Source organism: Lagopus leucura, unplaced genomic scaffold (assembly GCF_019238085.1).
Source record: "Lagopus leucura isolate 7727_CA_CO unplaced genomic scaffold, USGS_WTPT01 Super-Scaffold_100022, whole genome shotgun sequence".
Classification (NCBI taxonomy): Eukaryota; Metazoa; Chordata; class Aves; order Galliformes; family Phasianidae; genus Lagopus; species Lagopus leucura.
The window spans coordinates 193,168-217,455 of NW_024962275.1; the positions used below are offsets into that span (position 1 = coordinate 193,168).

The following is a 24,288-nucleotide window of genomic DNA, read 5'->3' on the forward strand; positions in this document are numbered from 1 at the left end:
CACCTTTGTCTCAGGACGTTTTCAGACTTCTGATATATTATGAACAGCCCTGGAATTGATAGACACTGTTTTATATGGTGTGAAAGTTTGACTGACCTTATCATTTCAGCTTTGAATAACTCAGTAAGTTTTGACTATAGGTTTTTAAACCTATAGTTTTAACCTATAGTTTTCTATATATTTTTTTTGTCATCTCCCATTTTAGATCCTTGCCCTCACTATTTTCTTGAGTTTTCTCCTCCAAAAACAATTGTATTTCTTCACTTTTAAATTTTCACTCTAAAAATCCACAAATTATATTATCTATTTTACTTTTATCATGTTTTACTTATATTTAGTCAGCATCACTGTCCTTTGCCTTCTTGTTTTCAAACAAGCACCTTTATACTTTCTCCAACACTTCTGCTTCATACTGCAGAATTCTCTATCAACCTTGCAAATTTACCAGAAAACTGTGTCAAAAGCCTTCTGTTCCAAGAGTAGTGAATGTAGAGTGTGGGTGACTGCAACTTGCCTCTGACCAAAACCCTTGTTTTCTTATTTCATGCCTACAATTAATTGGTTTTTTTGTTGTTTTATATAGCATGAGCTTCCCAGGGAAGCCATATGGGATCATGTCTGTCTTAAATATGAACCTGATTTATAGCAGTATGACAGTGCAGACAGGTACTGAAGTATAACAGGAAAGTGTGCACAGGAAACAGCCAAAGCTGCTTACATTTATAACGAGGGAAACAGCAACTAATTTCTGAGGGAACTTCTGAGCGGCTTAGCTGCAGAAGTTAGCTGCATCGAGTTGCACCGACACAGCCCTGCCAACCCTACAGCCACCTGAAAAGAAGAAACAATTTACCTTCTTAAAATAACAGCAACAACAAAAAAAGAAACCAAACTCCAGTATGCTAGATTGTTTCTCTGCTCTCCTTCCTCAGGCAAAAGCAATGTTACCTTTATTCCATTCTTCAGTCCCTGCTTACCCTACTCCACGTTACTCGAGTTTTCAGAACCTATAAGCAAAGGCAATGGAACAAATGTTTTATTCTGACTGTCTTTAGAGGATAAAAGGAAATAAAACCCTGCCCTCCTCCAACCCCTGAACCAGTCAAGATCCTTCCACTGATACAGACGCACTCTGTGGTGCCTGCTAAGTTTGTAGCTTGTATAAATTTAATTCAGCTTTCTTATAGAACAAAAGTCTTCACTATCAAACACCCCATATACAATGGAAAGTTGGGAACAGTGCTAGGAAATTTAAAACAAAATTTAATAGCATCAGCTATCTTTATCTTTCTCTGCAAATCAGTGATAGCATACACTTGGTTTTGGATGTATTAATTACTCCTGGAAGTTTCCTGTTAGAAAGGTACTGAAAGAGTCAGCTACCATGAAAGAAGCTAAGGCTTGGCTACCAGCAGAAAATAGCTATCAGTTGTTGGCTACTCATGTTAAATTCAAGCTTGTGTGTTACGAGCTGTACCCTACATGTGAACAGTACTAGCTCTACTGTTGTATATGGCACAGCAAAATATTGCTCTAAAAAGGAAATACACCTCCCTACCCAAACGAGTTACCTCTGGCTTGCCGTCAGACCGTTTGCAAGGCTGTTTTTTTTTCATTGTTCTGCTGGACAAGCTTTTGAAGCGCAACACTGAAAAGCGAGTCTGTTCAGAACTGAATAAGCTAGGCTGGCAAAAAGACAGAAACTTCAAGAATACTTTGTCTCTAAAGCTTTTTGATTCCTAGTAGATGCACATGTATAAAGCTGCAACTTTTTGTAGCTCCTTTTCCTGAAGCCCACTACTAATATCTAAATGTAGACACCAACACCACAGAGGTTTGCTCTAGAAGCATTTTAATTTACAAACAGCAATTCCCATTGACTTTATACCATAAAAAAAGGCAATTTACAAGCAAGAAACAAATTCATCAGAACAAAATAAAGCAGCACTGAAATATTCATGTCACAAATCTAAAACCAAAGTGAATACAAGAGTAAAATATCATTTGAATAAATATTTTAAAATTCATGCTATAAAATAATTCTTAACGGCAAGTTATTGTTACAGCATCAGCTTAGCTAGCTTCATTTACTTCATGTGGTGATGAAGTGTGCAGTTGTGAGGTTACCAGTTTATATTGCAAGATCATGACACCCAGTCAAGTCATTCAAACTGTTCAAATATTAATCTTGAAAAATAAACATACAAATAAAAAGTTACTTAAAAATACAAACTTTTTGTCAGAAACACTGTTCAAATCGTGCAAGAGCTCTACCTCTAATCAGATACACAACCAGAGGCTCGCAATACAAGTCCAAAGGCTGAATTCATAGCATACATAAATTGGAGAGACAGCAGTGCATCGTATCTACCATAGTAGGAATTACTTATGTAAACTAGAAGCAAACCTGTTCAGTTACTGATAATTAGCTTCACATCCCCTGAAGAAATAAATACAGGAACATATTCCAGGTTTCTTTTGCCTTTTTTTTTTTTCTTTTCTTTTTTCTTTTTAAATGTAAACTTATACAACTAAATTCATGCTGTCACAGGGATTTGCAAATATACTGAAACTACAATATTTAATACAACTACTCTGGCACTTGTTAAAAGATATGTGAAATGCACACAGTTTAAACTTTGAACATTTTGAATGACTTTACTAAATTTCAGATTCAATCACTGAGTATTATGAGGTTTACAATTAATGAACTAAACAGATCCGTATAAAGAATTTACACAGTTACGCAAATACTTTCAAATATAAAATTTAATAAATAACCCTGACCAGTCAAAAAGCACCATTCAAGGGTTAAACTCCCTTGGAAAATAGATTAGGTGTTGCATATTTGAGTCCCTTTCAATAGTTTAATCTGAAACCTGTTTAGAAAAATGACAATAAAAGAATCACAGTAAACTAATACAAAAATTCAAATAATATATTTTTAAAGGTAAAGCTCATTCAATCATTTCCCAGCCCTTGATTTTATTCCTGCTGTTCTTCCCAAAATTCAAACTTAATATATAAGAGGCCTCATTGTTTTGTCTAAAGGTAAACCAAAGACTTCAGCATAAAACATTGATTTATACTAGGGAAGACTGCATTAAAAACTATCATTTTACGCCTACAGTATATTCTGCTGAACAGTGAATTGACAGTATCCTTTGTGCTACTGAAAGATTTCACACTAAAAAGAGCAGAGCCAATCTTGGAGACTTATTGACCATACTGAACTGCTAATATACTGTATTCACAAAGCTATTTTCTAAATGTATTTACAAGTTTGAAAATAATACGGGAGATAACTGATTAAGTAAACTAAAATAACTGTTTAAAACCACAAACATTAGCAAAGATATAAAATCCTTTATTTTCACAGTTTGTCATAGTTGTTTAAACATATAGAGGAAAGGACACTGCCGCTGCTTTCACATTTGTCTATATTTAAAAAGGTAGATTAAGAAGAGACTCAATTATGAACCAGCCTACATAATTTCATGATTTATTTTGCTGTCAAATACTCATTCACAGATTTTGACTTCTGCATTTATTGTAAATGAAATGTGTAACAGTTCCGTGCTAAATTAAATCTGTACAGAAATGAGACACTGTACAGTACTTCCATCATCTGCTTAAAATAACACAGCATTTTCTTTTTTGGCGAACTAGTGAAATTAACTTCAATTAGACAATGCTTCATGTTTCATGACAATGTAATCCTGGCATACCATTATGTGACAAGGCACAATTTATTTGCTGTTGCCAGGTTTGAAGTTTGTTTTCTACCAGAGTCACACACTTTGCAAGTGTAAACGTAATGCTGAGTGATACTTTATACTTGCCTATGTATGCATCTTTTGAAGCACTGTTGAAATTTACAGTACTGTGTTATGGCTTGGTAATTCTTAACACTGCTAGCAGTGGAAAAGGTAAATGGCGTATCAACATGAATAGGAGCAAGTAAAACTTGCAAATTGCTGAATCATGATTTTGTAGAAAGAGAGAGATCACTTCCTGCTTCTTAACAGTCTTGTTACAATGTTTTGAACCTGAACCTGTACAATCAAAGTGATTCTGTGTTTATGCTTTGTTTGTTTGTTTGTTTGCTTTTGTCAGAGACAATTTTGGATAAGTCACTCTTTGGTAAACTCAAACCAGTTCAATAAATTTACAAATACAAAGAACTAGATTTAAATAGTTTTAAGATTGCGACACAGAGAAATTCAAGAAATATAAAATCAATACCCATATCCTGCTATCCTCAACTCATACTTCCATGGAAAAAGTCACACCAAAGGCACCACAGCACAGATCCAAGATAAGGGTTAAGAATAACTGTACATTTCTTAAATTTTGCATGTCTCAAACTTAATTTATCAGGTTGTTGGGTTGTTTTTTTTTTTTTTTTTTTTTTTTTTCCTCCATTTAATTACTTAAGCATGTAAGAAAAAAAACAGCATCAGAAACACGAACATGTTTTAAAGTGGGTAGACATATAGACTACCTCCCCTCCCCTAGACACAGACATACAATTTCCCTTACTGGAAACAATAGTTCTATTGTTGATTCAGGGAGAGAAACAATGTCCCATCTCCCTGTACCTCTTTTTTTTAGGCAGTTTCAGGACAAACAGGCAAATTAGGTACTGCATTTAATTAACACTACTCCCAGGGAGCCAGTGGATTTATACTGAAAATAGGTATTTAACAGAATTCTTATTGCAGACTGTCACAATATTAAGAACTAGTGTATTCAATAAAGCTACTGCACAAATATGCCCCAACTTCAGAGGAGCCCAAAAAGCATCACAAGATAGCAAACCTACCTCTTTGCTTTTCTCTAATTTATGAATGAGCCTTTATTTTCTAAATTTCAGGACTTAGAAAACAGATAGACATAGTTCACAGCTATCTTTTCATTATTTGCTAAACAATAAGGCCCAACCATATAAAACATGTATTTCAAAGAAGTATGTGATTCATTTCATTTTGCTTATAAGGTAGAATCTCCATAGTAGTGTTTGCCAGCTCATGCTTTTGAGGTCTCTTCAGCACTATCGTGTGATTTTTTTTTTTTTAATTTTCCTTAATTGTTACCATTACATTTCACATTTTAATATATCATACTGACCTAAACGACAAAGTTAGCACCATATTAAAAAAAACAACACAACAAAAACATTTGGTGAAACAAAAGAGTATTTTAAAAGTTGTTGGCAATTCATTTATGCAGCAAACAACCACTGAAGATATGAGGGAAGCCACAGCAACTCTGTAATACTTGCATGTGAAATAACAGACATATTGCTTGAAGTTCCCATAGCGTATTTGTTTGTTGTTTTATTTTTTTAATACAAAAAAGTACAAATTCCAAGTGCTGACATGTCACTCGGAGCTGCAAGTAGGAAGTCATTGTGCACCTGAAAACAGCTCTCTAAGAAGAGACCTATTAAATACTGCTTGGAAATACTATAGTTTAAACTACAAAATATCTCTCAGGTTAGCATTAACCAACCAAGAAGAACGATGAAGTTAAATTTAATTACCTGGTATGCTTTTACAGTACGAAATGAAGGTAGATTCTGAGGCCAGTAAAAACCACAATGCTACTTTTGGGTTTGCTATTAGTTTTCTTTTTTTCTTTTTCTTTTTTTTTTTTTTTTTAAATATATATATATATATATATATAGATATATATCTATCTCTATATATATAAAAAGGTCAGCACCACAGGTTGTCCAGTTCATGTTCTAGACAACTAACAAAACCCCTAAACAATTTAACCATAATTTAATAGATTTATGGCATTTGGTTTACAAATGTTACAGAGCAAAGCTATTAAAACAAGGTAATACTCTTCGCTCTCATTTGCACACAAAGTAATAGTTTAATAAAAGGAAAACCAAAATTCTTCTAAAACCAAAAAGATTCTCCCAAAATCTGAAGTCCTAAATCCTCAACAGAGGAGATCTAGCAGTTGAAAGAATGGTACATGATATAAACCTTCACATATTTTTTACATTCACTTTAACCAGAATAGGAAAAGTGAAAGCATTTTATATATATAAAGCAGATTTATATATATAAACAGACAGTTAGAGAGAAAAAAAAAATTCAATGGTACAAATGAAGAAATCAAATATGTAATATTCTCTTTCCCCACTGCTATGTAACCCTCATTATCAGCAATAGGATTTATGAAATTAAGTAAAATAAAATAAAATAAAGACTACAGCTTCTTTGTGTACCCAGCAGAGAGGTAAATCATATTCTAATATCTTTCTCCACTGGAATTTGTGTCTTACCAGATCAACCAGCAGGGACACTTTATCAGACTCTTCCCATCTGTTCCCTAGCACAGTCTTTTATATTTTAAGCATTTTCAAAAGTGGAAAAAAACCCATCAACCCAGCCTCCTATAGAAACAAAGAATATTTATGTAGTCTTTTCCAGAAACAATTTCAAAAAAAGTTCCAGAAGGTCAGGAAAATTAAAAGGCTCTTATACTTGTAATGAAGACTACTAAAAGAATAAGAGATTTTTAAAATACATCATTAATGTGCTTGTTTGTTTTGCACTTTACAGTGTAATATTTTAATCTGATGTGTTAGACATTGCATGAACTTCCATACTAGAATCCATGGCTTCAGAAGCTGAAGCATCATTATCTACTTTCTGCTCCACAAATGCTTCTGTTCTGTCTGGAGACTCCATCCTGTTTCTCACTTCTGTTACCCCAGGGTGATTTTTTCGCAAGTGCTGGTTTAGTGTACCCTGGAAAGGAAAACATTTGCCACAGATCTCACAGCGGAAGGGCTTATCATCTGTGTGACCGCGAATATGATACTCAAGTTGGTCCTTGCGGGTATATTTCTTCCCACAGAATTTGCACACAAAAGGAGTTATTCCCATATGCAACCGCATGTGTCGATCAAGGCTCCCTTTCTGGTTGAAAGACTTCCCGCAGTAAATACAAATCAGCCTCTCATTGTATGGATACCAGTGACTTCTTGCATTTCTTTCCCGTGGATTATTTTCATATCCTGTATTACTCACCATGGAATCACCATCAGTCCCTTGCAGCAAGCCTTGAACATCACTGTGTAAATGACCAGTGGATATCCGCTTTTGGCGTGCACGACCCCCTCTGAAACAGCTCAGCATTGACCTTGAAGGACTTGAATTGCTAAGGTTTCCAAAAGTTTCAGACACACCCGTAGCCTGTGATGAGGCATGGGTAAATGAATAAACATGTTGTAGAACAGACCCATAGGAGCCAACATTCACTGCTACTACTTGCTCTCCATCCACCATTTCAGTATGATATCCATCATCACCAAGGGAAGAGCTATCAGAACAACTTGGCCTGTCAGACTTTTCCATTTTAACTTTCACCTCTGCAATCTGACTTTCTCTTACTATCAAGTCTCCTTGCTCATGATCACCCTCAATTTGAATCTCATATTCAGAGATACTCCCACTGCTTCCTCGATCTGAATGCCCTTCTTCTTGCAGTCGACTACGTAGACTTTTACCTGGAGTAGCTTCCATCCTAAGATCACTGCTTGTTGTTGACTGTCGCACCTGAGAGCAATAGGGGGGAGATATCTCAATAGGGTTGGCAAAGTAGCTGCTGTCTTTAACTCCATTGCGATTTTCCGAATTTTCTTCAGCACCGACAGTAACAGAGTCAACATCACCAACATTAATCTTTGAATGAATACTCTCCAGTATCTGTGTGCATTTATCAATGACACACTGCATCTGTAGAAAGCTAGCTGCAGTTAGAAAACTAACAACATCCTTCAGTTGTAAGGACATCCTTCCAGTGTAACAGAATGAAAGCAACTGTTCAAAAACATTGGGATTTTTAATAACTGATATTGATAAGCCACTCATGGTGCTTAATGCTGAATGGTCACGAAAATATGGCGAACTGGCCGCTAAGACAGCTTTATGGGCTCGAAATGGCTGACCCTGAATATGCACAATTATGTCACACAGCTTTCCTTGCAAGCGGAGTTCATTTAACTGGCTCAGAACAGTGTTGCTGTACTCAGGCACATCAAACTGAATGAAACTGCTGCTGTCCATTTCTACTGATGTAAAGAGGAATCTGAAAGAAAAACAATAACATTTAAAACTGAGAATGAATACAGAGTTTCCCATTTTAAAAATAAACACTTCTGCATGTTGAAGTTAAATTACCACTTTGATCTGTTCAAGGCATGTTACAACAAAACTGTCAGTATTAAAATTTGATGTAATATGAGAAGTAGAGTCTCAATCTACCAATTTCTTGCACTGCTTTCACTCAGATTATCCCTACGTAGGATTCAGAACTCAACTGCTTATAACACATGACAGGGTCCATTGGACAGTCTATATCAAAGCTAAAAGGAACTTTATAATTTCACTCCCTGGTAAAGACTACAGAATAATTATCCCACACTCTCAAAAGAATATCAGTCACCAAGCAGGTCAAAAACATCACAGTATTCACTCTGTCTTGAAGCAGGAGACTACACTGCTACTTGCAGGGAACTGTACATCTAAATTGTCCAGGAATTACTTTTGGAAGGTATTTCATGCAATTTTGAAAACTTACTAAGGAAAAGTAACAGAAGCATGTCTGGATGTATACACACACATACACAGATATTTTTAAAGACTATACTATTAGGTCTAGATATGTAGCGTATTCATCTCTGAAATAAATTTGTCATCAGTTGCATTTCTGTCTAGAAAAATCATCTACCTCCTTATAAAATAATCTCAATAATTATTTAGTAAATCCATCATTCAATATTTACATCCCAAACAAAGAAATCCTATCTGAAGGAAACAGTTAAGTGTGGACTCAATTCTAAACTGTTTACTCACTGTGTCAGGTTTCCTGATAAAGAATGAGTCAATATGCAAAGCACTATTTGAAGGAAAAGTGTGGGAATCACCAGTGAACATTCGATTTTTTTAAGCTTCTTTTTGTGATTTTCATTTATTCCTCCTTTCCTCTCACTAAATAAACCGTAATCAGCGCTCTGAAGCTTATCTAACACAGCAATCACTTCCTAGCTAGGACAATTTACAATTTAAAGTCTCACACATACTTAATCCCATTAGTACTCATTTTTCTGATGCAACAGGAAAGGGCATTCCGAGAGGTTTTAAATAAACGTATAAATTTCAAAATAAAATCTAAAGAAAGACACTCTGTATTATTGTAAAAGAATTAAAAAACATTTTTCCCTTGAGAGTGTAAGTAGCAGACATCACTTTACATTATATGCCCTTAATTAAGTACCCAAGAATCTTCAGACTTTCACTGTCATTCTTGTTCCTACTAATACAGAAGTATAAACACACAATAGAGCCACCGTATCTGCTCTTTCAATTGGACCAACATCTAATCTGATTTCAGTGTCACTCACTGACTCCTGATGCAGGAAGCACGCTCAATGTATCACAGCATACTAGTAGATTTTTTTCCCAATTTTGTCTTATGTTACATGCTGTAATAAGGCACATGAACAACTTGAATTATGAAAATTCACGCATTCTAAAAGCCAAAATCAATATGAATATTATAAAAAGCTTACAAGTAAGAACTGGAGCTGTATCACTGTCACTAAAACTAAGGTTCGCTGTCTTTACAAATAGGCAAGAAACAAGATAGCCACCTTCCTGACCTGATGAGCATTACTGAGAAAACTTCAGTAAACTGTGCTTCATTGGAGTTTTAGTAACTGGTATTTAAAACCAGGACAAGAGATGTTTTACACGATTTTACATTTGATAGAAATAAGGATTAGGTTTTCAGAAATTATATGACCACAGCCATCCATGCAAAGACAGCTTTGGCAGGACAATTCTTTCAGTCACTGAATCACTTTCACAGATTCTGTGCTTGAGAGTAAGCCAGACAGAGCAGAAAACAAACATAAAAACAAACATAAAACACAAGTGAATGGTTAAACAGGAAGATAAACCTAGGTATTCTAAGCATCCCTCAATACTGTGCAGAGAATCATCATTCAAGTCTCTAGCTTGCCCACACCATGGGGAAGATTGAATTTTCAGGAGTTAGGATGCATACCTGTCAACACCACTCTCATTTGGCAAGGCATTAGGTTTACTTACTAACCAAACATTGGTTACTATCTTTATTTGTGGGGCTTAAGTACTACAAGCAAATGCAACATTCCTGACTGAACACTTCTTAGCTAAACTGAAGGGCTTTTGATGACCTGAAGTGACATGGGCAGATGTGTTACCTGGATTGAGGACTATGTACAAACCCTAAGATCAGTCTCCACCAACAACACTTTGCAATCCTGCATCTTTGCAGATACTTCATCTCAAGAACCTGGTCAAGCTTTAGCCTAACTCTATCAGAAGATACTCATTATTTATGTAGACTGTGCAGAAATAGTTTGTCATACGGGAATGCCAGCAGCATTCCTCCTTATCTCATACTTCCTTAAAGATTCTTATTTGGTAAAACTGAAAAGAGCTTGGTTGAGAAAAACATTAAAATACAGTCATGACAAACACCAGTCTGGACAGTTTCCATCTCTGACTATTCGACAGTTTAACACTAGATAAAGTGCTGTAAAAATTCAGTCACGCTCTGGGCACCTGCCTACATCTTTTGCTAACCTGTATAAATGGATCAAACTGTTTAACATTTTCATAGGCACATGTACAACAAATTATCTGAAGGCTTTCACATTTCATCAGCGTGCAACTCAGATTTGCACACTGACTTGACTAAGTTTCAGCAGTGCTATGTTGAATTCTCTGCTTATTTCTGTGAGAGATCATCCAGTCACACACAAAAGAATATAAATCTCTTTGCATTGGCATTATATTTATTCATTGGAGTTTTATACAGTGAACAGAAGTCATAGTATGAATTGCTAGCAGTGGATCGCTGCCCTACGTCTTAAGTGTTGATCGAAGTAACCTGTGAACATGAGAATGATACGCATTAAACATTCCTCATTAGATTTCAAAAACACAACTTTTAAAACTACGTTCTATAGAAGCTCTAATTACGCTTTCAAAAAGCCAGCAAGAATAGATAGTGACAGAACACAGTCGGTATTTCATTTTACTGACATCATACAGTAACATCAGTGAAACATCCTGTAACAACATGAAGCTGTGCATTTGCCAGTATGGTATTAATTTCTGCTTCTAAGTCTGCACCTGTTTAACATCATTCATGCCCTGATATACAATTCGCTTTCTCTTTGAGAGGTGAATGATTCAAATTATCCTTCCTTATACTTTGTAGATTTCAGTATCTACTACATCATCTGTGAGAACTTAAGACATTATTGCAGAAACACATTATCATTCAAAAGTATTTTTAATCCATGAATGTTACCGTATCAGCTATGATCATGGAGACAGTCAGGCCTCTTCTGCCAACCCTTAAATGAGGTGCAGGGGCGGATCCTGGCTCCATCCCTTCTGGTCACTCAGTGCACTGCATGCACCTGAGCTCCCCTAGGCCCTGCCTTCCCACCAGGTGCTCAATCACTGTTTCAGGCAATGACTTAGCATTTCTGCTACAGTCTCACAAAAATAAATGGCTATGAAAGCAATTAGTTCTCTCTCTCTCTCTTTTTTTTTTTTGTTTTGTTTTGTTTTTTAAACTTTAGGAGCGATTACAAATCCTAAAAATGGGGAAAAAATACCAGAAGGCAAACTATAAGTAAAAATCAGCATAAGTATTGTCAGATAAGTAAAACAAAGGCACATTCATGATAATATGCCTCAAATCTGTAAGAACTTAAAAGTAAGAACCACAAACTTTTCTTCTGTGCACCAACTTCCTAATATGGAAGCATCAGAATACTGTTAATTTTATCCTGAATAGTTATATCCCACACTTCCTATTATTTCCTAAATGTCTGACAACTCTGAGATACATCCTGAGAAGTTATTATTAAAATCAAATGAACAACTGATTGCGTGATCAGATGTGCAATATATGCACATCCAGGGCTTTATGAAATGCATAAAGACTGAGCTTTTATATATTATAATGAAAAATCATTAATTATCACAGACATAGTGTGTATATACTGTGCATATATCTATACCACTTTTTCCTCCTCTCCCTCCTTGCGTCTGGGATTTCCTACATCCACGGTTATGGGGCAGTTTCAATTTATTCCAGGTTCACCTTAAACTCTGCTTTATTTTGAAATGAACCTAATCGTGCATGCCGTGCACCTCAAAGCTTCTGCATGGCCCTTATAACTGCACAGACCGAGTCCTATCAAGAACTTCCAACTCCTCAAGTGGAGCGGCGGCAGTCGAAAGGCGTACCAACTTCTGGCAGCAGCTCCTCAGACGGTGCCGGTCCAGGAGCACTGCAGCCAGCCGGGCCCGGGGCGCCCGTTATGCCGTGCCCCGTTCAGACTAGAAAAGGCCCAGGCGCACTCGCATTCGTCCTCTCTAATTGCAAATCGGAACCACGTAAGTCACAGACTCAGGTTACGCGGCGACAGTTTCCCTGTGAGATGCAGCTGAGAGGAGAGCGAACTCGGCGGCGCCGGGGTCGATAGCGGCAGCGCAGCCGCCGCCCGCACGGCCCAGCGCGGGGCAGCGACAGCGGCAGCGGCAGCCGCGAGGCGGCACGACCGGGAGCTCCGCGCGGCTGTCCCGCGGGGCCGCCGCCCCTACGGGGCCTGTCAGGGGCCGGAACCCCCCGCTCTGAGAGCGGCCTCCGCCCCCACGGGAGAACCGCCGCAGCCCCGGGGCCCGGCCCGCTCGCCGCTCACCTGGGGCTGTCAGGGTGTCTCACATGGCGGGTCCCCGGCCCCTCTCCTGCCCGCTCCCACCGTCGCTTCCCGCCCGCTCCCACAGCTCTTCGCACCCGGAAATTATTCCGCTGGCGTTGCTTCCGCTTCCTGGTGACGTGCGCCGGCACCGCCCCGCTCCCCCCGGGGGCGCCGCTGAGCGCGGGCGGAGCGCGGCTGGCGGAGCTTGGAAGGCGCAGCTTGGAAGGCGCGCAGGGCACTGCGCAGTAAAATTGCCATAGGAAGGAGCAAAGCCGTGGTCGAAGCCTCTGGGTAACACGAGCACGTACAGTCCTAAAAGTCTGTCTTTGGCTTCATAACATGCCTTCAAAAATTAACAGCGGCGAGGAATTTGGAAAAGAGAAAACAAAAACTATGAACGGCTTAGCATCGCACCAAAAATACTTATTTTTGGAAATATATGATCGGATGTATTTTGAGAGCTTTTTAGAAAACAAAAAACCAACCAAAACCCAAAAAACAACCACCCTGGCTGCCAGGCACAATGTCGATGACAAATCCACAGAGAGGCAGGAAGCTAATCTTTGCGACAGGTTGGGTGGGGACTCCTCTGTACCTCAAGTGTGAACAACTGCCTCTATTGAGCGTCATAAATTAGGAATTAAGATCATCTGCGGTATGCTGTCCTTTTCCCTCACACCCCTGCACATGCTCATAGCATACATAGGGCAACAGTTCACTGCTAAACTCACGGCTTGCTATAACACTGCATGGAGGACAACTACTGCTATGATAATCACCTGCAACTCAGACATCACAGTTTATCTTATGAAGGCAAGTCTTTCTCTCCCTGTAAAGCATGTGGAAGATGATCTTCAGAAGTCTGGTGCTCCACAGTAACGTGGCAAAGTTGCTTGAGTAAGCTGACCAGGACATAAACAGCAAACTTAAATAAAACACCTATTACTGAAAATCAAATGACTAATGCTGAACAGGCACAATACTCTGGCCTTTTTCTTTTGTGTATACAGAAAGTGTAACTAAATGCGTGCTTGCTGCTACTGTTAAGTGAGTGTTTTGGAGTTTTCATAAGTTTGTACTTACTATAATTCAGACTCACGTGACAACTAATTATCTAAGCTGCAAATAAAACTGGCATCAATTCCAGAAAGTTATCAACTACCTTTGTTTTAAAAAACAGTTTTTAAAATCAGTTTTTTTCTTTAGTGTTTTCTTAGGCTAGGGTGGCATGCTCGGTATTTCAAGAAAACACATTACAACTTTTTCTTCACATATTTAATAAAGTTATATATGAACAAATTTTGGATTTGAAGTATTGTTTGAGTACTTAATTTGGTAAAAGTGAAATATTAAGTACTAGTACTAGACATGCATTCCTTTCATTCAGGCTTAAGAAAACATTACAAAGTCGACAGATAACATTTATTAAAACGTTATACAAAAAGGGGGCATGAGACTCTTCTATAAGAAGAAAATATTGAACAGTAACATTAAATTAAAACCATGCTGTACAATTAAGACAGCAATATTTATAGACAAATCTATCCAACCTCTGCAATACAAGCGTAACATCTCACAAAATATCAAGATATGCAGTTTTACTATTATAAATGACTTTTTAGAATAAAACCATATAGCTCATTAAGGAAGATTCACTTGACTTGCATAAGCGCTTATATTTCTGGAAGAAATATGGAATCCCATGAAGAACAAAGCAAAACAACAACAACAACAAAAAAAAAAGCAGCAATCAACAGACACAGGCTTCAAGCAAAATTAGAACTTACAATTTAATCACATTAAAAATATACCATTTTGTTTTCCAGCATCTTCCCCTAGGGCACTGTCAGCTTACAGCTTATAGCTGAAGAGCTCTAGCTATCCAATGAAGCATTTAAATGATAAAAAATAAAAGCAACTTTCATCTGTTTTGAGAAATGTTCTAATTCTATTAAAGCAAAACACTCAGTATACTGCTAGGGGCTCTCAGGATTCAGAGAAAGGTCACCTCACCTTTCAGCACAAAAGGGCTGAAATTACAAGAAGTGACTCCATTCTTTCAGACTCAACAGCACAGGGACTTCAGTGTTATTAGCTTTGACCACCCTCCCTTGCTTTTGATACACGACAAAGTTTCTTAAACACAAACATCTCAGATGAAGAAAAGGTAAAAGCAAAAATGTAATGGACAGTACCTTCTAGAGTCTACCTGCTCATCCATTAAATGAAGATAGTTGCTGCATGCAACTTTGAAGGTGAACTTAAAAAACAGTAACAAATCTACAACAGTGGTGTGTGAAATATTAAAACTTCTCCCTCAAAAGGGTCAGATATACACCTAAAGGACATCCTAACCCTGCCAGGAGTTTTTGTATATTTTTTTGGAATGTCAGTTACATAGATTACATGGTAATTAACAGCTTAGTACTGGAATGAAATACAAATGAATGCAGCTGTCATAGCAGATGATGTTCTTCCACTGACAGGACAATGAATTGCTTCACAATAATAGAAAATTTTGATAGCCTCCTGTGTGTACAATAATTCTGGTTTTCAGAAGATATTCACCTTACTTCTGTCAACAGCAGAAGTGAGCAATATAAAAATACCCAGAAGTTTCAAGATTGTATCATTAAAGAAGCTTATGGGCAGATGAACGAAATTTACCAGATATGCGTTTGGATACTTATTGATCACTTCCCTCCTGCTCACAGACAGGAAAAAAAAAAATCTCTTGAACAAAGCCACTGCCCTAGCAGTGACTAACAGCTCAGGAGAAGCTGCATTTGCATTTCTTTCTTTACTGTGTAAAGCTGTCCTGGGCCTAAACTGCTGGGTTTCAGTGGGCTGCAAAGGTGGAACACATGGCAATAGTCACAAACTGCCCTGTGCCTTTCAAAACAGTTACTAGCTAGCACTGAAACTGATATAAACAGTCCATTATATGCCAAACCTTGAACCAGCACAGCACCTCTGCTGAAATGCATTTAAGAACAAGCAATAAATGCTAGCAAGAGGTGCAGAGAATTAAAAAAGGAGATACTCTTGAGGAAACAAAGCTAGAAACACATGAGGAGAAACTGAGGAGATGCTCAAGGGAAGATGTGCAAAGGAGATACTGAGGACACATGTGAAGATCCACCCTCAGAAGTTCATATGGTGCTCTAGGAAAAACTGCTAGATAAGTTCCATGGGACTTCAACCAATGGATAAGCTCTGCTAGAGCGGGTACACCTCTGCAATAAATGAGCCCCAGGGGTGACCCAACCAAGAACATGCATACCCCAGGAACAACTACAGTCCATGGATAAACCACACCAAGGGTCAGTGACACTAACAAGCCTGGTACAGGAGGGGCCACCCACTAAGAAACAAGGATATATATAACCCCAACCTCCTATGCAAACTTTCACCTCACCAAGAGAATTGAAATGAAGTGATTTAGAGGAACTCCCAGTGAAAACAAGCAGAAATAAGATTAGGAAGCCAGAGAGCCAGAGGAAGAGAGGCATCAGTTAAGGTGAGCTAAGGAAGGGAAAGTGTTTAATTTTTTGTTTTCTTTTCTCAATACCTCCATCAGTGTTTAGAAGTCTGTTGAAACACAGTAAGTTAAGCTCTGTAAAAGCATTCCCAAGTCAACTTTTTGCCTGTGGTAGACAAAAGTAACATTTTTACAAAAGTACCTCAAGCTTCACTTAAACACTCAATACTCTCAATTAACTCTTGTAATAAGCTTATCAATATTTTCCTTCAATCAGATGGTTTCATGTGAATTAACATCAGAAAGTCAAGTGTTAATAAAAAAAAATAATAAAAAAAAAATCAGTGCAGCAACTTTTGCTGGAGTTCCAGATGATGTCATATTATAGAGTAAAACAGTAACAGGCAAATATTTAAAAAATACTATTCATGCTGAATCACTAAAGGAGGATATGGTTCTATAATATGATCTACTGAACCTGTTATAAAAACATTTAAAGTGTCTCTCTCGGTACATTTTAAAGCTTTATTTTAAAGTAATCTAACTGCAAATAGGAGCAAATTTCAACTTCAAAACATTCCATATAAAAGTCATTCCAAACTGGTAAAAAGAAACAGTTTTGCTGGCAGCTCTGTAAGGTGGTCTGGATTTAATGGTTATAATTTTTTGCTTGACCATGGTTCTCAGCCTGGTGCTTCTGATCAGCCTTTTATTGGTTAAGTGGGAAGTGACATCCTTCATCTTTTTATGCAACGCTGAAATAACAATTTGAAAGGGTATGAGAACCAATGCAGTATATAAGATCATTCTTCAAATGAGCATGAATATGACTTCCTCAAAAATGTGATGATGGTACTTGCAGAAATGATGCCCTGGATACAGAGTAAGGCCTTGAAGAATGGAAAAATCGGGCCAGTGACTGCAAGAACCCTTTCCTCTATACTTATGTAAACAGGCAAGCATCATAATTTTCTTAGTATTAAAAAAAGATAGTGTTAGCAGTGTGGAAATAAATCATAAAGGGAATGTCATTTATAAGTTTAAAAAACATAATTTTATATATATATATTTTATACTTTTTAAATACAAAGTGCTTCTATACGTAAAGCAGGTTACAGTGTTAATGAGCAAATCCCTGTTTAGTTACCTTGATTACAAGGGTTATATATATGGCCACCATGGTATATTACAGTTCAATTAAGTGCTAAGAATAGGAACTCCTTGATGCTGACCACTCATGCCCATTGCCAGCAATGGATTCATGATATTTGGGAGTATTTGTTTTAAGAACATTCTGTGTGAAAAAATATCTGAATTGTTAGAAGATTTAGAGCCTCTTTAAAAAAACTGAAGTTTGTAAGTAGAATGCCAGAAAAGAAGTGACAGCAATTACAACCTGCCAAGTAATAAATCCCAGCTTGCACAAGACACTGATGTTCAGGATACTGTTTGGTTGCATCTCAAGACAAGTTGTAATTAGGAGTTTAAAAAAGAATCCAAATTGGCATTACCTTCATGATTTTGCTTCAGCATACAGGGTCATCTGTTTAAGTATTTTATCCTGCACATTGCAGATTTAATGAATTAACTGGGGCTAGACAGGTTTAGAAGGCTTTTGATACTTGTTAACTTTTTTCCTCACGTCACAAACACCATGCTTGGATATCGCTTCTTTCTATTCTAGGCATACTCTAAAGACTCTTTTTATATTTTAGTAAAGTACAGAGAAGGGTTATTGCTTTTGCATAGGAATGCACTATGCTTTCAACCCTAAAATCCTGTTGCCACCTTTGTAAGTGATGCACTCACTCTACCTGCAGAGCTGGCAGCATCTCTCAAAACTACAAACATTCCTCCATCTAGCTCCAAGAATGAGATCCTCATCCTAATGAAAAAGTGTCACTTTCCCTGTGAAAATCCAGACCTTGGACATGGGCACGGTACCATGATCTGCAGCACGATTACCAGATCCAAACACTGTATTTCTACATCTTCCCTTCTCCCCCTACAAGCAACCTCACTTGAAGAGGTAAACAGATCTGGCTACTTAGGATCATATGTAACCAGTCACAGTAGTTCAGTACCAAGAATCTGTATCATAGTTCTTACTTCTTACTATTCAAAAAGTAAAGAACTAAGAATCATCAATGCCTAAATCATTTTCCTAAAGCATGTTTCTAAAACTAAATAAAAGTTCTCAAACAAGATTTTGTACCAATAAACATCAAGTCAATTTATGAAACTACAGAGTTTGGTACTTGCTACTGTAGTAAGTCACAAAAAAGGTGAATATACAGTTAGATCTTAGATTTTTTCGTATTTTGGGTAAGTTCCAAATATTACTTTAAAAAAAAAAATAAGATATACTTATTATACACACTTCAATAGCTCTCATTATGTAACAATTAAAATCAAGCCAAGACTCATATAGCATTAGGCCCTGGAAGAACAAACAAATTTGCATTAAATATAATTTAAAGTTCATATAGTGCTCAACTATACTTAAGTGCTTTGCAGACTCTTTAAAGAGAAACCAGCACAAAATTAAGCAACCACTTGTCTTACTGGAGACAGATTTTAAAAAAAAGTGGAAGACAGATAAAGGAAAGCCAAACCACCTTTAACACAGTCTTTCATTAAGCACTGCAATAAGGGATAGTTAATAATGCAGGCTATTTAATGATGCACACTGATTACGTTGGCAGTCTCTGGCCTAAAGTAAAATTCTACTTTTTTTCCCCTTAAAACATGAATCACAGAAATTTTATTAACAGACAATCCACATAGCCTAGTACAGTTATCCTAGTTCTCTTTAATATTATTTCCCCCTTCCCCCCCCGTAAGGCTATTTGAATTCCTGCTTCATGTAAATACTTGTACAATTTGGTCAATTTAGAGCTAGGTTTTACTGTCAATTTATAAGACTCAGAAAACAACAGGGCTTCTAAATACTGTTGTAATAGCAATTAACGTCACAACGACCTTACAGAACACGTTTTGTAAGCACCTTTCAGATTAACCATTTCCACTGCACACCCACCGCCTGGAATAGTATTGTGGAAAATAAAACATTTGGTCTGCTCACACCAGCGTAATCATTAAAACTTGTTTTTTGAGAATTTGAGTTTCACAATAGCAAGTACCAGACACTATTTGAATAATTAGTTTATTTTTATTACTGTACTGAACAAATGTAAGCTCTAATGTCTCAGTTCATCTCAGTAGTACTCTGCTCAGCTTTAGAAGCTTGATATGACTTGGTACAAGACGTCACATGCCGATGAAAACTGTCCCGCCACATAAATCTTTTCCCACAGATGTTACATTCATATGGTTTTATGCCTGTATGAATTTTCATATGGCCAACAAGATGGTGTTTCATTTTGAATTTCTTACCACAGACACCACACCCATAAGGTCGAAGACCAAGGTGCATACTCATATGCCGATCTCTCTGACTTTTGTGTGTAAAGCTCTTACCACACTGACAAGGATAAAGCTTATCAGCATGCGAGAATCCAGTGAGGGACGTTTCTTCTTTAATTCCTGCAGCCATTTCAATGCCTTCACCATAGCCTGTTGCTATCATAAGATCTTGTCTGTGAGCACTTAAATTTCCATCTGCCCTTTCACCAGAAAATTCTTCCATAGAAGAGCCATAGAAGTCAACTTGCTCATCATAATTACTTTCATCTGCCTGTTCATCAAATTCTGCTTCCATCTTTTTGTCAGCTATATGAAAGTCTTCAACACCTGAAGACTGGATTGAATGATCTGCCTGAATGGCATTCATGGATTCAGAAACTTGATGTTCATCATAAGGATTATCAACACCTTCACAGTCTTGTTCAAATCTTTCTGGTTTCACATGGATCCATCGCTTGTGAGACATGATGCTGGGTTTGCTATATATAGGTCTGGTATATTGATATTCAGCACTATCACTAGTTCCTTCTTCACCATCCTGACTCGTCATTCCTGTACTAAGTCTGTCGTGCTCTGTTGAAGAATTACTGGGGAGGTACTCATGTTCTGTCAGTTGACACGATAGCTCATCTTTAGAACTCTCTTCTTCATTTTCACCATCCCTCAGTTCCTGCACTTTGTGGAATTCTGTCTGCCCTCCAGATCCAAGTTCAAAGGTTTCAGCAAGGCCATTGTAACTACTACTGCTTGGGGACTGATGGTCACTGCTATGATTCATCTTCTGACAAAGAACTGTTGGGTTTCCCTCTAGCACTTCAGTGCATTTATCTACTACATGCCACATCTGAAGGAAACTTGCTGCTGTCAAGTAACTAACAATCTCTGGAGCAGGCATTACCAGTCGACCTGTGTAGGTAGACAGAAGAATGTTTTCAAATACTCTTGGATTCATCACATCAGGCAGGACTATTCGCCTACTATTTTTTAGGAGAACCTGATCACAGAAGTAAGGTGAACTAGCTGCAAGAACAGCTTTATGGGCTCTGAAGAGATGGCCCTGAACTACAATGGACACATCACATAATTGTCCTTGCTGGCGCTGCTGATTTAACTTCTGCAAAATGGTGCTTGAAAAATCTGGAAATTCCACTCGGAAAGAGCTTGATCCAGACTCCATTTCATTACAAATTTAGTGTTGTGCTGAAAGAAAGCAAACAACGAAAGATCAGAAATTCTGCTTAGTAAAGTATAAATCTCTCAGTTTCCTTATAAACTTATATGGAAGTCACTCCAACATTTTCCAGAACCTGCATCACTGCTATATTTCTATCCCTGCCCCCTCCCCCACCTCTTCCTCCTTGATTTCAACTTTCTCTTTCTGGAAAGTTGTACTGAGGAACAAATTGCTATGCCAGCATATTTAGCTGTGCTGCTTCTATTTAAGAAGACTTGCCCACTACAGCAGGAGCTACAGAGAGATACACCTTGTATACCTGTAATAATTCAGCAACCGCACACCAGAAGCTCAGCTAGTAATTCAGATATTAATGTTTACGCTTCCATGACTCAGATGTCAATCACAAAGTTGACAATTATTTAATAGTAACATTCGTTAAAATGCCTGCGTTACATCTTATATTGAAGTTTAATACGAATGTGCATATTGTTATCACCAGAAATAATAACCAGAAATTGAAGTGTAACAATAAAAGACCAACATTAACTATCTGAATAAACTAAGTTCATGCAACTTTTCAATTTGATGTGTAAATTGAACATAACAAAATTCCAAAACAGCTATGAAGTAGAAAGCAGTTTTTCCCATAAAGATGCTTCTGGTAAGTACGAGAAAGTTTTAACAGATAGAAAGAATACTAATTAATAAGCAAAGAGCACACATATACAGGATTTAAAAGTGCATGTACTCGGTACAAAAATAGAACACGCATTACAAGCAGTACTCTGAAATTTAACTGATTCCATGGAAACATGGAATTGAGAGGACACGATTATAAAACTCTGCTACAGAGTCTGTACAGTAACTGTAGTACCTATAATTATATACTGTATATAATAATTCATATAATTTTGTATATAATAAATGTATAATGTATATATCTACGCAACGAGCTATAGAAAAATTTAATAGATGCACTGCATTCAAGTGCTGGCTCATTGGCACAATGGTATCACTACTAAGTGGAAGAAAAACAGCAGTGCGTACTTACAAAATACTGTCTACACAGGAGTGATTATGTAAATCAACATTTAATCAACAGTCAATCGTTACATAATTCCTTCCTGACTGATCAGATGGTTTCCAGCTCATACTGTTGACATCTTTCCTCCACTCTCCCAAAGCCACACTGTTCGTTCTTTAAAGTTCCAAAGCTAGAAAAGGATGACAACATACAGAGCACAGGTGAAAACAGGTAATTCCCCATTAACTTAGATCAAGATGAATAAGATTAACATAGAAGAGAGAGCACAGGCTCAGAAAGATAACAAAACTTTCAAGAAATACATGCTGAAACTCCTCAAACACTGAGGTGAGCATTGCCTACAGAACAGTAAAGATTATACTTTCAAATGCCTTTTTTTTTTTTTTTTTTTTTTAAATTAGAATTACGGCATCAATGTGATTCCCTCACATAGAATCTCTGAAGAAAACAGATTAGAAGGAATAGCTTCTTATTATGGAAATCATTTATAACAGTAAATAATGATAGCAATATATTCAAAAGTAAAAAGGCACTGTTTTTAACCAGTTTCCTTCTTTCTCAAAACCTTACACAAATTTCCCCCTGCTGGATAGCAGGAGGGACAGTAAAGACTGAAAAAAAAAAAGCTTCCACTAAGAAGAAAGACAACCAAATGAGTAAGAATTCTGTAACTCAGCACTGAAACTGCCTGTATTCAGCAACATTAACATCTTCATGAATTGTCACTGCTTTACCGGTTGAAGCAATGATTCAACTGAAGAGTTGTTTACACACTACCTCAAAATTCTCAGCTAAAATATGAAAATTAGTTTAGAGAGCTCCTTTCCTGCAGTGACTGCCTCACATAAACACTCTTCTGAGACAATTACCATGTCATATTAAGTGAAAAGAAGCCTAAAACATGCAAATGATAATGTCTGTAAGTTCAACTGTGCTTCAACTTTGCTTAAAACACTTGACAACATTACGGCAGTACTTCAGACACTTATATACAGTGCATGTCATGAAATGCATATTTTTAAAATTACTTTTAAAAAATGTAGGCACATTATTTCTTTACATCTTTTCAAAGTATTCTCAGATTTAAGATTGTATTTTTTCATACTCACCTAAAAAAAAAAAAAAGCAAAATTAACTATTTAGGAAATATATCGCCTCAATTGTTCTTTAAGAGCAATTGCTATAATTCCTGCTTGTCTAAGCTGCCAGATATCATCAAGTACCTAGCATGGTTATTCACCAGAGAAACAGTTATGGGTGAGAGCAGCCTTTCTTTTATAAGTTTTAAATTTTCATTAAAAAAAAAAACAATACCAAAGCTATCAAAAGATAAGTGGAAATTTTTGTTAGTAAAGCCATTCAAAAATGCTTTTTTTTCCCAGAAGTTTCAATTTCTTCTTCTGCAGCCTGCTCTATTGCTGCATTTTTTTCTTTATTCTTGCTCATTAAAAAAAAGTTTTTCTAGCGCAGCTCACAGAAAACGCTTCACTTCCACGCTACGATACTGAAACACAGGGCATGTATTATCTGCTTAAAAGTAATTTCGTAAACAACTAGCGTACGGCAACTTCAGCCCTCCGTCAAGCTTTCGAAGGAATCCCTTTCGTTCCCTACGCCCACCGAAGCACCCGCAGGGACGCCGCGGGGAGCCATGCGGAGGCGTCACGGGCACAGACACAACCCAACGGCAGCTCATCGCCGCCGAGAAAAGGGCCGGGAGCGGGGCGGGGCCAGGAGCCGCCTCACAGCTTTCTGAGGGAGCGCCCCCCGGCAGAAAGAAATGCAGAAGCCGCGCGAGGCGGCAGCAGCGGCGGGAGGCGGAGGGGGGGCGGCAGGGCGGAGAAGGCCTCACGCACCGCCTGAGCCCTCAGCCTCGCGGCTTCCCGCGGCCTATGCTCGGGCAGCCTCTCACCTGCGGGCCGCAGAGTCTCTCTCATAGTGGGCCACGACCTCAGCTTCAGCGCTCAATGCGGCCGACACAGTTCAACCAGCCTGGACAGCCCCGGAAACAACGCTTCCCCGTGAAAGACTTCCGCATCCCGGTCACCTGACGGCCCGAGAACGGCTCTTCCGCTTCCCGCCCGCAAGGCGGCGGGGCGGGGCGGGGCAGATCCGTTTCGGTCCCGCCCGACTGAGCGCCGCGGGAGGCCGAATGGCAGCTGTGTGTGGTTCGAGTGTGCTGCGCGCCGCTGGGCCGCGGTGGTATCTGATTAAAGGACCGTCTGCTCCGCTACGCGAAATTCCTCGGTCGCTTTGTGTGCACCTCCTTAGGATCCCTCAGTACTTCTTCCCTGGTTTTTCCCCAAGTCTTTGAAAATGAAAGGTGGTGATCGCCAACCCGAGGGGCGTCTCAGCAAGGCAGA

General features: G+C 38.0%; 2 protein-coding genes across 4 annotated transcripts; both read right to left on the reverse strand.

The window, feature by feature from the left end:
• Positions 1-5,681: 5,681 nt before the first annotated feature.
• Positions 5,682-12,880, reverse strand: ZBTB34 (zinc finger and BTB domain containing 34). 2 transcript variants are annotated; one of them, XM_042879226.1, is made up of 3 exons: positions 12,797-12,859; positions 7,056-8,115; positions 5,682-6,773 (listed from the first exon to the last, which is right to left on the reverse strand). In XM_042879226.1, exons 2-3 carry the CDS (start codon positions 8,091-8,093, stop codon positions 6,594-6,596), a joined length of 1,218 nt encoding a protein of 405 aa, XP_042735160.1. In that variant the 5' UTR covers positions 8,094-8,115; positions 12,797-12,859; the 3' UTR covers positions 5,682-6,593. The 2 variants fall into 2 exon arrangements, with proteins under 2 accessions (XP_042735160.1, XP_042735162.1); XM_042879228.1 differs by having other exon boundaries at positions 5,683-8,115; positions 12,797-12,880.
• Positions 12,881-19,427: 6,547 nt separating this feature from the next.
• On the reverse strand, positions 19,428-23,969 carry ZBTB43 (zinc finger and BTB domain containing 43). Of its 2 annotated transcripts, XM_042879243.1 has the most exons (3): positions 23,838-23,969; positions 21,932-22,094; positions 19,428-20,903 (listed from the first exon to the last, which is right to left on the reverse strand). In XM_042879243.1, exon 3 carries the CDS (start codon positions 20,878-20,880, stop codon positions 19,486-19,488), a length of 1,395 nt encoding a protein of 464 aa, XP_042735177.1. In that variant the 5' UTR covers positions 20,881-20,903; positions 21,932-22,094; positions 23,838-23,969; the 3' UTR covers positions 19,428-19,485. The 2 variants fall into 2 exon arrangements, with proteins under 2 accessions (XP_042735177.1, XP_042735179.1); XM_042879245.1 differs by lacking the exon at positions 21,932-22,094.
• Between the last annotated feature and the right edge of the window lie 319 nt (positions 23,970-24,288).

Coding starts and splice junctions, on each gene's coding strand:
- ZBTB34 (XM_042879228.1), bottom strand. CDS start 8,093: ATGGACAGCAGCAGTTTCATTCAGTTTGATGTGCCTGAGTACAGCAAC.
- ZBTB43 (XM_042879245.1), bottom strand. CDS start 20,880: ATGGAGTCTGGATCAAGCTCTTTCCGAGTGGAATTTCCAGATTTTTCA.